The sequence below is a fragment of the Boleophthalmus pectinirostris genome, unplaced genomic scaffold (genome assembly GCF_026225935.1).
Source record: "Boleophthalmus pectinirostris isolate CB_2022bp ecotype Guang Dong unplaced genomic scaffold, ASM2622593v1 HiC_scaffold_10, whole genome shotgun sequence".
Classification (NCBI taxonomy): domain Eukaryota; kingdom Metazoa; phylum Chordata; class Actinopteri; order Gobiiformes; family Gobiidae; genus Boleophthalmus; species Boleophthalmus pectinirostris.
Genome location: NW_026570971.1, coordinates 13,023,347 through 13,038,376, shown reverse-complemented (window position 1 = coordinate 13,038,376; position 15,030 = coordinate 13,023,347). Strand labels below are relative to the sequence as shown.

Sequence of the window (15,030 nt, the reverse complement as noted above, 5' to 3'; positions counted from 1 at the left end):
TCTGCTATCGTCAGAATAATGAGCCTTTATAATATAGGGTAATAACACGCCCCCTAGTGTGCGCCGCGTGCCAGGCGTGGAGCGCGGTAACCTTGCTGCGTCCGAAGCTCCACCGGAGGAATGAGCGCGTACCTTTGATGTCCTGCGCTTGTTGCTAATTGTTGATGCAGCCGTTGGAGTCGCACCGTGCGCTCTGGTCTCGGTTTCCTCACCTTTCACAATGACAACCTCCGAAGGTGTTGTGGAGAGTGCAGAGCAACCCGGTATACGCCTGGAGCCCATCAAGAACACACATTTACCGGGGAAGACGTCGCCGTCCCCGGGAAGACGCGCAGTCTACGGGGACACCGACTCCAAAGTGTCCGCCAACGGTGTCCACGACATCGAGGACAGGATTCTGAGAATCACCGGCTACTATGGGTACAACCCGGGCTACTCCAGCCACAGAAGTGAGTGAACATGTTTAAAAGTGCGCTCATTATCGGATGTGACATTATCGTGCGCTGTGCAGGTGCGTCAGTTTAGCATCTTTGTGAAAAGTGCATGTTTGGGTTCTGCTTCATGCGCACATGGATCAGACTTACAACATAATTTGCCGGGGCATTTTAGAAATGACTTTTTAAAATTCACTGCATTTTAAAATTTAATTATGGATGTGTTATATATTCACGGTGCGTGCACTGTGCTCTGAGCTGCAGGCGGCTGCCCCGGCTCCGGGTCATTCATCTCCCACACCACAAGATGCTCCATGCGTCCGGCACAAATAATGACCCAAACACTAATCTATCTCAAAGTTCATTGGTGCATCCTCTCACATTCACATTGGTCTACCTCCTGTGCTCTGACCGCGCGCGCCTCATTCACAGTATTTCATCAAACACTCCATTCCCTGATGGCGCGCGTGCGGCGCTGTGATGCATGTGGACATTGCGCCTGTCAAAAGTGGAGTTCTCATTTTCCTCTGTCAATGGCCCTGTGATTACTGCAGCTGCTGTTTGCTGACATGGCTGAATCAGGGAGGGCTCTGGAGATGGAGGGACATTTTGGAAAATACTAGTGACCCACTTTTGGAGATGGTGGATTCTTAATCATTTCACCCTTTGAATTGTGTCGCTCTGCTTCAGATGCCCTGAAACCCACCTTGAATGCCTTGTCAGGCAGCTCCCTCACACCTTGTTGCCTGTAATGCAATGTCCTCCTCACAAACCCATGACTTTGAATCACCCAGAGAGCAAAGCATTGTGGGTTTTTTAAGTATTAGGGCTCTGGTCTCCGCTCGTGGCTGTACACTGAAGACAGTGCTGTTGGACTGCGCAGAGAATGCCCACTGAAGGTGAGATCACAGCTTCAGAGATCTGATAAAGAGAAGGAAATGACACTGTTTCTCATTAACTGCCTGATGGTGTGAAGTAAATGAATGCAGCCAGCTTGTATTAAAGCCGCTGTTGTACAAAGTATTGCATAAGTGAAAACCGGCCTGTAGCATTGCAATAAAAAATATAGATGATGCTTTTAAGAACACTCCAAAAGTTGTAATTCTGTATTTATGCCAAAACATTCTTTAATAACTGCCACCAACCACAAATTTAACATAATAAAGAGCCCTCCTTCCTGAAATAATTTGGGTACCTGATTGGCTCAAGTCCCAGTATACATGAGGTCACTGGCTCAGTTCCCATGTCATGTTGTACTTTTGCTATATGTTATTTTTTATTTATAACATAAAACATAGGTATGTATATTTCATAAAACTAGTTGCATACTTGGAGGGTAAAATGGTGTAGCAGGTTAACGGGCCCCTATCTAACAGGGTTTAAAGCTCACAAGAGTCAGTTTTGTGTAATAAATAGAGGACCTTTAAGCGTTTGCACATGAACTGGAGGATTACTGGTTCAATTCCCACCCGAGTGCAGTCCAGTCATAGTAGACTGATAGCGACAAGAAGGGCATCTGGCACAAACAAATCAACCAAATCATTACACAACCATTCTCTGTAGCAATGTCTGACTTTTAGAGAAGCAAAAATGAAGATCAGTATCACAAAGTAATCTCCACCTTGAAACCAGACCCCACAGAGATGATAAAAAACATGTCACTAGAATAAATGACCTGCTTCCCCTTATGAAATTAGCTATCACTGTTAAAAAAGCACAATTAATCTCATGCATTATTGAGTTCCAGTGAAGGCAGGCGCTTCTGGACTGCAGATATGTAATATTTATGGCTGAATTCATAAAATCTAAAGTGGTACGAAACAAGAGCTATTATACGGGGACACGTGAGCAGCCTTATTCATGTTATTTGGAAACCAGGTGCTGATCTGGGCAAACAAAATGGCTCCAACTCCATGTATAAAAAAATCCCCCATCTGTCTCCTTTGGTTCTGAAATCTATCCATCTGCATCGGGTTATCTTTTGGATTCCTCAGAGCGGTAGCATGGCCAACGAAATTTGTCAAAAATCAAATTAAAGGACAGTTTTTCTCCCCCCATGCATCTGAGCAAATTGCCTCTTGCTGAGCGTCTCTTGAGGTCAAAATAATTTCGCTGTGCATCTAATTAAAAAGCGTTTTATCATGTGAGTGTCAGGAAATGTGTGATTTGCATGCTAGTTGTTGTTGTTACCTTTAGATTGATTTATATGGTACGTGAGGAATAACTTTGGGCCACTGTTTAAAATGAACTTGCTCTGTAAATCACATTTTTAAGACAGTAAAAAGGTAGCCAATTTAATTTCTCTCCAGCGACTAGGTCAGGAATCAGAATCCACGGACAGTTTGCAAGAACCCTGGAAATTGTAGACCACGCACTGGCCAATCAGGGAAGAGCTGTGAAGCCATGACGTCAAACTCAAGCACCTGACTGGGTCCCATTTGTGGTACAGCACAACAGTAAACAAAGAAGTCGAGATGGATGTAGACGAAGCCATACATTCTGCGTTGGCAATGATTCCCGAGATCAAGGATTTAAAGCTGGAACAAAGAGAATGATGAATTTTATCAAGGGGAACACACATTATTGCTCTTCTTCCTAAGGGATTTGGCGCATTACATACATCACGCCCAAATAGCAGCAATTGGCTAAATAAAAAAAGTACCCACCTATCATCAAGCGAACGGTCATGACGGTTTCCACGAAGTGAAACCGGCTGATGAATCAGGCTAGGAGAAAGGTACAGCACCTTTAATATTGAAATCACAAAGTCGGAACAATTTCTGATATGGAAGGGATTCTTATATTATTTTTGCCATTTAATCATTTTAATCCAATCAAATGTTCATGCTCCTGGATATGTATAAATTGCACATTGAAAATGTAAACACAATGACTAAATTCTCAAATTTATTTTAGTCTTAGGGTTAAAATATTTCTCTTTTGCCTTGCTAATCTGTTAATCTAACCAAGAATAAGATTTCATAACTCAAGAATACCTGGAAAAACATGTGCTCTTACTGTGAGTGGGGTCAATTCTCTACACATACCCTGCTTACCACCTGCTTGTTTCCATGGAGACAGTGAGGCTTAATGCCATACTGATGAATATTCTTGGCAAAGCTATAACATTTCCATGACAAGCGAGCAATGGACCAGAAAAGTCAGAAAAGGCTTTAAGGACATAAGATAAAACTGAACAAAGAAATCTGGAGTGATCAATACAAGGTAAAAAAAAGAAAAAGAAAAAAAGATGTATATACTTTTGACACATTGCCCTACTCTTTTATAAAACGGACTCTATAATTGTACTAATAATCTGTCTAGTATTTGAAGTCCCCTCGGTCCTGTCACCTTCCTAAAACAGTTACACAGAACCAATTGACTTTGTCTGTTTCTAGCCTATGGGGTAAACCTATTTTTAGCAAGACACCGTTGCCAGTTCATAATATTGCCACTTACCATCTGCGTACACTTCAATATGCCTATGAGGGAGACTGCAAAACAAGCTAGTAATACATATGTTTAGGATAACAGGGTGTCAAAATGAATTTAAAGGGCCGGTATTTTTTTTTTTTTCTGATCTATGTTATAATGTTGTTTTCTCGTCACAAACAAACCTGGAGTTGTGTTTTGTTTTTTTTTCATTCACACATGTTTAACACACAAACCCCGCATATTTACGCTGAGTTCTTCTCTCAAATGGAAAACACTCTGTTCAAACTTGTGATGTCAAGTGGTAATACAGGAACTCCACACAGCTTCATTAGAATAATTTGGATTATTTTAGCCCTGAAACTGTCAATCTCTACTGAATTTAAGGTAAAAGGTAGCTGTAGGGACAGTTCAGAATTTTGGACATAGGACCTCATTTCCTAGTGAGCCAGAGTGTTGGAGACGTGTAGAGACACTTTTTAAAATATTCCATCCAGTCCTTGTATTTGCAGAGGTCGTTGGTGCTGGGCTAGTGCATGTCAGTGGCCATAGTTATCCTCCCACTCCACAAAACACCTGAAGCAAAGCTGTTATTACGCCAGACTGTCGATGTAAATTTCTGTGTTATTAGAATAATGTTTGAAATAAAACTAACCTTGAATCGCATGTTGAGGGACTATTTTCTCATATATCAGTCCACCACTGCCAAGCTTTCTGTCAGGAAGTTCAACTTGCTGCTTGCTGGTCAGACTTAATCCTTCAAATGCAAGGTTGGTTTTACTTCTAAAATTATTCTATCGACACAGACATTCACATCGACAGTCTGATGTAATAATTATTTTGTCTCAGGTGCTTTGTGGAGTGGGTAAGACTATGTTTAGTGTCAGGATAACTATGGCCATTGACATGCACTAGCCTAGCACCAGCGACCTTTGCAAATATAAGGACTGGATGGAATATTTTTAAAGTATCTCCACACGTCTCCAACACTCTGGTTAACTAGGAAATGAGGAATTCTGAACTGTTCCTTTAATGTGAAGACTACTACAACTTCATCACATCACTAGTTGAAATAAAGCATTTTGAGCTTTGAAGATGCACAGACTAATAATAATGGGTTACTCAAATATGGCAGAATGAAACAAACACAACTCCAGGTATGTGTTTGATGAAGTAACACCATTCTAACATGGCTTATAGCTCAGAAGAGTCTATTTTTGCGTAATATCAGATCTTAATATAAAATCAACTCTTATCTAATTCAGGTATTTGTTAGGAAACATAAAAGCATGAATATATATCGCTGAATATCTATACTGCAAATGCAAGCAACACCTTTGGCTCTCAGCAAGGGGAGTACAATGGAGGCGCATGTGTGGCCTCAGCACATTTGAGGAGCAGTAACAGTGGGCTATTGTAGAAGAGATCACAAACTGCACTGTTTGTAGTACAATGAAGAGGGCTAATGGGATAAAAGGTCAGTGTTTTAACGCAGCCAATTTACTGCAAGTTACACTAGAATAAGGCCAAAGTGATACAACCATCAACATAAATAAAAAGTCCGGGGAGTAGCAAAAGTAGCAGTAGTAATGTAGAGCAAAAGTGAAAGTAACTAACATTGTCCAAGTAGTAGCAGAAGTAGTAGAAGTAGTCATAGTGGTGTAGCTGTAACAATAGCAGTAGATAGTGTAGTGGAAGAAGCCAAAATAGTACTGGTCAAGTCATGGTACTAGCAGTAAGTAGTAACGTAAAAAACATTGCCCAAGTAGAATTCAAAGTAGTAGTTGTGGTTGGTCTACTTGTAACAATAGCAGTAGATAGTACTCATCAAGTCGTGGTAGTAACAGTAAGTAGTAATTACCCAAGTTGTAGGCTAGTAGAATTTGAAGTAATAATAGTTGTAGTAGGGGTTTTAGTTGTTAACAATAGTAGTCAAAATAGCACTTGTAGAAGTAGTGTGGAACAATAGTGAAAGTAAACAACATTGCTAAAGTTGTAGTAGAATAAATAGAAGTATTAGTTGTAGTAGCACTGATATCAGTTTTAACAATAGAGTAGTTGCTTATTATCTGTAAATAGTGGTAGTGGTAAAAGTCAAAATAATATTTGTCAAGTAGTAATAGTAGTTGCATTATATTAGAGCAAAAGTGAAAGTAAACAACATATTCACAGTAGTATAATAGTATAGTATAGTAGTCAAAATAGTATCTTATCATCATTTTTTATTCCAGACATTGACACAAGAATTCTTTTGACTGTAGTCATTTGGATATTCAAAGTTCATAGTTAACTTTATTGTCAATTTCTTCACATGTCCTAGACATAGAAAGGAATGAAAATTATGTTTCTCCCTATCCCATGTGTAATAAATAAATAAATAAATATTAATGGTAATTAGGGTAAGTATCCAGTATAATAGTATAGTACAGTAGTCAAAATAGTATCTTTTTGTCATTTTTTTTTTTCCAGACTCTGACACAATAATTTTTTTGACTGTAGTATTTGGGATATTGGCATTGGTTGTGCATCAGATGCCCTTCCCGATACAGCCCTCCTGAACAAAGAAGTACATTTCCATTAGTAGTAGTAGTGCCACTTTAACTTGAGTATTACTATTGCTCTTTCTTGTCTACCTCTAAAAAACTGTACAGAACATTTTGCACCATCATGCTCAGCTGAATTCCTGTAACTGTTTTAGCTGGTGTGTGTATTTTGATTTTTGGACGGTCCCATTCTCGTGCCTGCTTCCCGGTGGTGCTATTTTTAACTGTCCTGATGCTCGGTCTATAAGTTCTGCCTGGATGACTCGGGAGGGCTCTTTCTCTCTCCTTCTCGGAGAGGGTTAAAGCTGCTGGATTATAATGGGACTGTGTTTCTAGCGCCACAGATCTGCTGACCTGTGCGCTGCCATAGAGGTGTGACTGGCCAAATGTGCACGCTCGCTTTATAGAAAGTATTATTATCGAAAAATGATCCTCAGAGGACATAAGGCGAGAAACTTTAGATTACTTGTGAATATAATACAGATATAGAGCTGTTGTGGCTGTAAAAGGATTTCCCTGATGGTTTTGCGAGTTATTACTAGTGTAGACTGTGTGTAAACAGCGCCCTCCAGTGGGAAAAGTACTCAATTTCATGGATGGGCCAATATGCTGGTGTCTGTATTGCTTGAAATTTTTATTTCATTGTTTGTATTTTATTTTTGCAATGTATGTAACAGCTTTTTAAGAAAATGAAAGGCTTAAACTATTTATTAACCTAAATGTCCTGTTTTGAATAATTAATTATATGGCTAATCATTGATTATTATTAATATGAGTGGGTAATGTAAAGGTGCAGTACACTGTATCACTTTTCTCTCCACGTGCTGGTCATTGTGGAGATGTTGTTGGTTTACCTGAAATGTTCCACAGTGTGATACTGAACTTCATCTACCTTGCATGTAAAAAAAAAAAAAGAAGAAGGATGTACCAACCCAGACGAGAGAGCCATAGTGGACCGCAGTCTGCTGTAATCTCCACCTAAAAGCCACGGACGACTCTTTTGAGGACAGTGAGGTACAGATCTTAGCCAATGAAAAGAATTGGTTTGAGAGGGGAGTTAAATAAGATAATTTTGTTAGGAAAGACAATCCATCCTTGAACAGGCCTCAAACATGATCTGTCTCCCATCTATAACTCCATCCTCAAACCCAAAACAAAGAGAAGAATAGAGGGTCAGGGTCAGAGGTGTGAAAACACCCATCAGGGGCCTGAATGATTCTGCTAATATGACCTCACACTCAGTACAGATGAATAGGCCTTGCTAACAAACAAAAACTGTAAACAAGTAGGTGTGTTAGTTTCAGAGTAGTTTCAGTGTAGTTAGCTCCTCCCTTCAGGCAGATATAAGGCAGTGTCCACCAGCATCTGACCAGAACTGAAGAAGCAGCTTGGATGAGCTACGATACGCTAAATAAGCTAAATAAACATTTGTCTAGTTGACAAATGTAATTTCTCCTTTGCCATGGATTCTGCCTGGACGACTGAGGGATTCCACACGCATGGGGAAAAAAGAAATTGAAGACCTTGAAAAACATGCATTGTTTCTCTTTGTTGACTCTCCACTGATTAGATCTGAGAACTTTCTCTCTAAAACATTTACATGGAAATAAGAAGGAAAAATGTTTGGTATTTGGGGGACTTTGGAATTATATATATATATTTTTAATATAAGTTGTTTTAGTTTTGTTTCTTCTATTTTTGTTTATATTTTTGCATATTTTACAGTGAGCAGTCAGGGCCAACTTTTTGCCTTTAATGTGGTGCAGTTCTCCTCTTGTACCACAAGGCGTCCTCATGTTTTTACTTTACCCCTTGGTCCTGGGAGTATAGTATATTGTGACTCGCTTTAATTGCCCTGAGCAGAGAGATAGGAGCTCTCCACTCTCCTCTCTACGGTCTTATATTACCGCTCTCTCCTTCCTCCCCTCTCTCTCTCCCTCAGAGGTGCACGTGGTTATGCGGGGAGAGGGAGACAGCTCCATAAACTCAGTCACAGGTTCATCTGAATGACAAAGAGTGTGAATGGGCTCCGTGCGTCAGTCCAGGGCCCGGTTGCTATGGAGGGACACGGAAAGGATGCTTTACTATTTTAGGCGTTCATTTCAGGGAGCATTGTTTTATTACAGGCTGTCCTGCAATTTTTACGACATCATAATGCAGTTTTTCTACAAACAACATGCAGGCAGGGTAAAAAAAAAAAAAAAAATCTGAGTTAATAATATAGTTAACAGCAAACATTTAAAGTTCAAAGTTCACATGTACTATACATACAAAGGAATCAAAATTACGTTTCTCTTTATCATATGCGTAATAAATAAATAAATACATAAATAAGTAATGGTAAATAGTAATGATAATTTAGGTAAGTATCTTAGTAGTATCCAAAAAGTTGGCATATGGCATACTGATGTTGTGCCCTTGGGCAAGACACTTTTATTTTACTTTTCATTTTGTGTTTTGTTTAGACACTGCAGAAATTCCATTAGCACAGGAAGTACCATGCACCTTTAAATATTAGGTTTTCTCAGAAGTGGTCATTCATAGAAGTAAATGGAGATAGGCAAAATTAGAGAACTGAATTCGTAGCAAAAATAAAAGTTATTTCTATATTAAAGGGCCCAAATTACAATATTTTCTGATCTGTGTTACAATGTTATTTTACTCACACATTTTTACACACAAACCCTGCATATTTAGGTTGAGTTTTTCTTGCAAACAGAAAACACTCTGCTCCACCTCGTGATGTGGTGGGTATGTGGTAGTGTTATAGTCAAGACTGCACTAATCGAGACCAAGACCAGTCTGAGACCACAGGGTCCCGAGACCAGGACAAGACCTCTGAGTGTCGAGACCGAGACAAGACCGAGACCACGGCCCATTAAGATCAAATCGAGACCATTTTCTACATTTACTTGTATTTTACAGATATTTTGGCGCATATGTATAAATAAATAATGTATATATATATATATATATATATATATATATATATATATATATATATATATATATATATATATATATAAATGTCCATTTAGGCAAAAAAATAAGCCAAGCAAACTTTACTGCATTTAAACACTCTGTGGCCGTTTTTGGACCACCAGCCACAGTTTGAGAAAACCTTCTTGAAGAGAACTTTCACTGGCACTTTACAGAAAACTGAAGAAAGTGGGTAGGATTTTTAAAACAGTTTTTCCAAGTTTCTAACTGGAGTTACATTCTCTAACTGGTTTTGCAGTGGGATTTAGCCTCTGCACATTTACCAAATGCATGTCATGACAAATACAGATGCATTTGTACACTTTTATTAGGCAAACTTCAGCCACATGTCACGGTAAGAAGTTAATTGTCAACAGCAGTGGTCATAATGAAATATGATTGCCCTCGTCGAGTATCACACCTCGAGTCCAAGACAAGACCAAGACCAAGCGCCATCAAACCGAGAAGAGACCAAGACTAAAAGTTAAAAAACGGTCTCTAGGCCGGTCTTGAGACTACAACCGGTCTCGCGTACTACGACATTAGTATGTGGTAATACAGGAAGAGCTCCACAGTGTTTTTAAACTTCATACACCTTCACTAGAATCATATGGATAATTTCAGCCTCTCCCTACTTAATAAAAGGTAAAAAGTATCTGTTAACTTCGAAACTACCACTACATGGCATCACAAGGTGGAACAGAGCATTTTGAGCTTTGGAGATGTAAGCTGATTAATAATAGAGTATTTCTCAAACATGTGTGAATGCAACAAAACACAACCCCAGATATGTTTTTGATGAGGTAACAGGCTTTATAACATTCTTGAAGCTCACAAGAGTCAAGTTTGCCCAATATCTAACTTCTAATGTCCTATTTTTACATATCAAAACTCACATCACATCTAATCCTCTTAAAACCATGAGATCTGAATTGTAACTGGGTCAAATCCTCACTTTTTCAGAAGACACCCAAACAATCTGAGTCTTTGCAAGTGTGAAGAAGAGACGCACTGATCTCGTATGCCTTCTGTAGTCACGCCAGAAGTTTAGCCCTGCACAGAAAGGGAGGGGCCGAGTGCAAAGGGGCCTAAAGCAAAACACTGCATTTTGGGATAACTAACTAACTGAGCTGTCAAGACGGTAACTTTGAGACGATATTATGGGATGCAAAATTGTGAGGAGCTGATCTGAGCAAGATTGCATTATGTTTAAAAGTACAGGAAGTGAAGGAAAGGGTGATCCTGAAATGGAAATTCCGAACCGCAGAATTCTCTGGGGAGGATTGTGATTATGAGGCATTCTACTCAGGCTATTTTCAATTGACTTTTATCAAAAATGATGGAGACATTTTATGGAGGTAGAAAGATGGTAGTGTAAATATTTAATGTCAAAATGGGCATTAAGATAAGCAGAGGTGAAAGTTATGTGCAATCACAACAAAACAGCTGACGGAAAGCATAAAAGCTTACAAGAAGTATATGATGAAGATGTTCAGAGTGATTCTGCAAAATTACAGGTTAGGGCTTTATTGGGGCCAAATAGGCTCCAATAAGACTAATGTGAGAGTTCTCTTGGCTCATTTGATGGAAATTGTAAATGTTGGCTTGGTGTGCATGATAATAGCATCAAAATGTACAACAAAAATGCATGCTTTTCAAACTTTTAAAAACTATACTAAATGTAATATTTGCCTACAATTACGGGTCCTTTACTTTTACTTACAATGTTTTAACTCATATTTTCTACTTTTTTAAGTGTTGCGATAGTTCACCAATATCAAATATTTTATCTCTACTTTTGTGGTTACCTAATTACACACTGAGCAGTTTTTGAAACTTATGTTTTTTTGAGCTCAGTTTTAAAGATCATATCCTAAGGAGTTAGCAATGAACATTTGAGATGTGACGATGTATGGTTTTTTTACACCATATGTGGCAGCAAATGTGGCATTAGACCTTCCAGAGGAAATACACAGATACCTTCCAGAAGAAATACTTTGAGGTAATGAACCATTTAGTCACCAACCGAAACACCAGAGCAAAGTAAGAACGAGACCTTTCCTGTTGTGTTCACTTAGTGCCCCCTGGACACTACTGTGATGCTGCAGGACACAGACGAGGGACACTTTTGGCTCTTCCACAGGATCTGCTAATCCTCCCTGACCAGTCCTGCTGTTAAACTGCACTGACACCTTTGACTAAGACACAAATGCCAAAGCGTAAATGTTGCTGCAGCAAAACTTGAATTTCCCTTGGGTTCAAAGTATTTCTCTATTTCTTTCTCTCTTTCTCTCTTAATATGTTATTTTTACTTGTACATATACATTTGTATAATTATGCTTTATTTGACACCAGTTTGTTGCTATTTTTGCCACTTATTTTATGTCCAAGTAATTTCCCTTGTGGATCAATAAAGTTTGTCCAAGTCTAACAGTCCGGGATTTTCGGTAGTGTAGTGGATACACCAGAGGCCTTTTAAAATTGCAGCTTGCATTTCCAGTCAGAATGTGTTATGTCAAAGTTATTAAAGTTGTTGTTAAAAGCCTAAACAGCTTTTTACGACTTACAAACCAGAAACGATAGAAAAATCATTACAGGATTTTGTCAATTTCTGTGGATTCATTTGTTGATTTGAAATAATTCCATTGGTATTTGAGACTGCGATGCTGAACAAGTGTTAAAGAGCGCTAAGATGCTTGGAAAGGACAGACAGACAGAGAGGGAGAGAGAGAGAGTGGTCAGGTGAAAGAGAGGAGGAAGAGGAGGAGGGGGAGGATGAGGAGGAGGAGGAGGAGGGGAGAAGCCAGCGCAGCATAATTAGCCCGGGCTGCTTGGTTACCTTCCAAACAAAGCTGCTGATTTGTGGAGCGAGGGATAGGAGAGGAGAGGAGGGAGGAGAGAGGAGACGAGACGAGGCAAGAAGTGATTGTAGCGTGCAGACACTTCTCACTCCTGCTTCAGTCTTTTTGGGAGACATTGGGTCTTCTGGATCACGATATGGGACTTATTTGAGAAGATTGATCAAAGAGGACTGGGTGAAGCTCTGGGGGTCGAAGAGGAGTGAGACAACCAGAGCACTTCAGGTCCAACTTCACGATCAAACTGAATATTTTATCGAAAAAGAAGATTTGAAAAGAGTTAAGGAAATCAAATCCACTGACGAACCAAAGAGGAGTAAACCAGGAGCGGAGGAGACTGGAGCTAAGGATGCACTGTGAAGGCCAGAGAGAGGGCAGTTTCTGACAGTGCACCGGTCTCGCCCCCAAAACGCCACACCCGCCCTGGGACAGGACAGGACCACGTGCCCGCCCCCGTGGAGGATGAAGAAGCACTCGGCCCGGGTGGCTCCTCTGGGCTCCTACAGCACCCAAGTCCTCACCTGTCCTGTGTCCGAAGGTAAGGCCCAAATACGCATCTCGGATTACGACACTGGAGAAATGAATGAGTCAAAATTGCTTAGCGTGAGAATTAGGGCTGCACGTGTTTAGTCGTTTAGTCGATTAATCTGTTGTATTAATTGAGTAATTGTATTATTTAGATGATAAGAATTTATTACAGCAGAAAAGAGATGTTAGTGTGTGAGTAAGTTAGATCAAAAAGGCCTATTAAAGGTCCTGTATTAGGCAAAAATTTATTCTTTTAAGCTTTAAGCCATGTTAGACTGTTTTTACCTCCTCAAAAACATATCTGGAGTTGTTTCATTTACACATGTTTGAGTAATCTCCAAAGCTCAAAATGCTCAGTTTTAACTCGTGATATTATACAGGATACTGGTAGTTTTTAAGTTAACAAGTACCTTTTACCTTTAGTTCAGTAGTAACTGGCAATTCCAGGGCTGAAAGTATCTAAATTACTCTAGTGAAGGTGTATGGAGTTTAAAAACACAGTGGAGCACTTCCTGTATTACATGAAATCACAAGTGTTTTCAATTTGAGACAAGAACTCTGTCTAAATCTGCAGGGTTTGTGTGTTAAACTTGTGCGAATGAAACACAACTCCATTTACTGTATATTTGTGATGAAGATTAGAAAATAGCTCTTTAAACTCATGATTCACTAGTTTAATCTGTTTTTATATGAATACACAGTTTCCTAGAAAAAATTTATTTAAATTGTGGTCAGATACGTAAAAATATGCAATAGTTTTCAGAGCTTTTGCCACGCCCCCTTTTTAGTCAAGTAAATGATGGATAGGACATGTCTTTAGTCGACCAAGAATTTCTTTAGTTGACTACAGCCCTAGTAAGAAAAAGTAAAAAGTTAAAGTTTTTGTGAGTTTATTTTCACCAAAGGAAAAAGAAAAAGTCATATTCCGCTTTGTTTGTTGTTAATTCATCAAAAACATACCTGGAGTTGTGTTTTGTTTCATTCACACTTGATTAACACACAAAAACCCTGCGTATTTCTTCTCTCAGACTGAAAACACTCAGTTACACCTTGTAATATCATGTGGCTCCACTGCTCCACTGTGTTTTCAAACTTCACTAGAAAGGTTTGGACAATTTCAGTCCTGGAATTGACAATTTCTACTGAACTAAAGGTGCAAGATCAATGATAAATTGAAAACTACAAGGTGGAACTGAGCATTTTGAGCTTTGGAGATGTAGACTGACTAAAAATGCAGGATTTATCAAACACGTGTGAATGAAACAAAACACAACTCCAGATGTTTTTAAAGAGGCAACAAGATTATAACATGAAAAAGATCACAAGAGTCAATTTTGTGTAATATAAGACCTTTAAATGTAAAGTCTGCGAGGAGAAGTGCCATTTTGTCTCATACAACTTTGACATATTTGAAAACCTGTGTCCTGTCCTTTACCACATTTGACCCACTTGTGCTTACATTTGACCCATGCTCATGTGTGCTCAGGTTAACCCTGGGCACATAGAGACTCGTGTGCACAGAGCCAGGCCCTGTCCATCACTGCAGGCTGAGACACTTGTGATAAAGTAGCCTATATGAGCGAATGAAATTGTGCGGCCCACGTAGCGAACTGCGTCATCACGGATATGCCTGTTTTATAGAGCCAGCCTTGACTGACACTGCACTGCAATGTAATCTGTCTAATGAAGTACCGTAATACTTCAAATACTACTTTATGGGTCATTGAGAGAACTACTTTGCCTGCATCAAACAATTTAGCTCACTTGGCATGCTAACAGATGGAGGTTCAATTGCTGGCTGTGCATTTGTTTGTGTCTTTGAGCAAGACACTTCACCCATCCTTGGTCATGAATGAAAAATGCATTATGTTCTCATCAGTACTAGAAGTAACAGTAATAACAGTGGTATTATTATTTGTAGTAGTGGTAGTGATAGTTGTAGTATATTTAACTACTGTGTATGTTTTATCAGTAGTAATAGTGGTAATTATTGTAGTATTAGTTGTATTTGTAGTAATAGTAATAGTTGAAGTAGTTTACTAGTTGTGGTAGAATTGTTACTGTAATTATTATAAGTTTTAGTATTGGAAATTTGTATTCAGTATTTAAGCAGTGCTTGTACCTATTATTATTATTGATAGTAGTAGTAGTAGTAGTAGTAGTAGTAGTACCAGCAGCAGTAGTAGTATTGGTAGTATTCTAGGTTTTTATTTTACTTCTGCAGCCTTTTATTCACCATATACCACCAGCAGGTAC

At 39.1% G+C, this 15,030-nt stretch overlaps 1 protein-coding gene across 1 annotated transcript in view; it reads left to right on the top strand.

The window, feature by feature from the left end:
* Window positions 1-220: 220 nt before the first annotated feature.
* The window catches only part of slc35f4 (solute carrier family 35 member F4), a 28,629-nt gene continuing 13,819 nt past the window's right edge, over window positions 221-15,030 (top strand). The window contains exon 1 of the mRNA XM_055159644.1: window positions 221-449. Coding sequence (XP_055015619.1) covers window positions 221-449 — 229 coding nt within the window. The remainder of the gene's footprint in view (window positions 450-15,030) is intronic.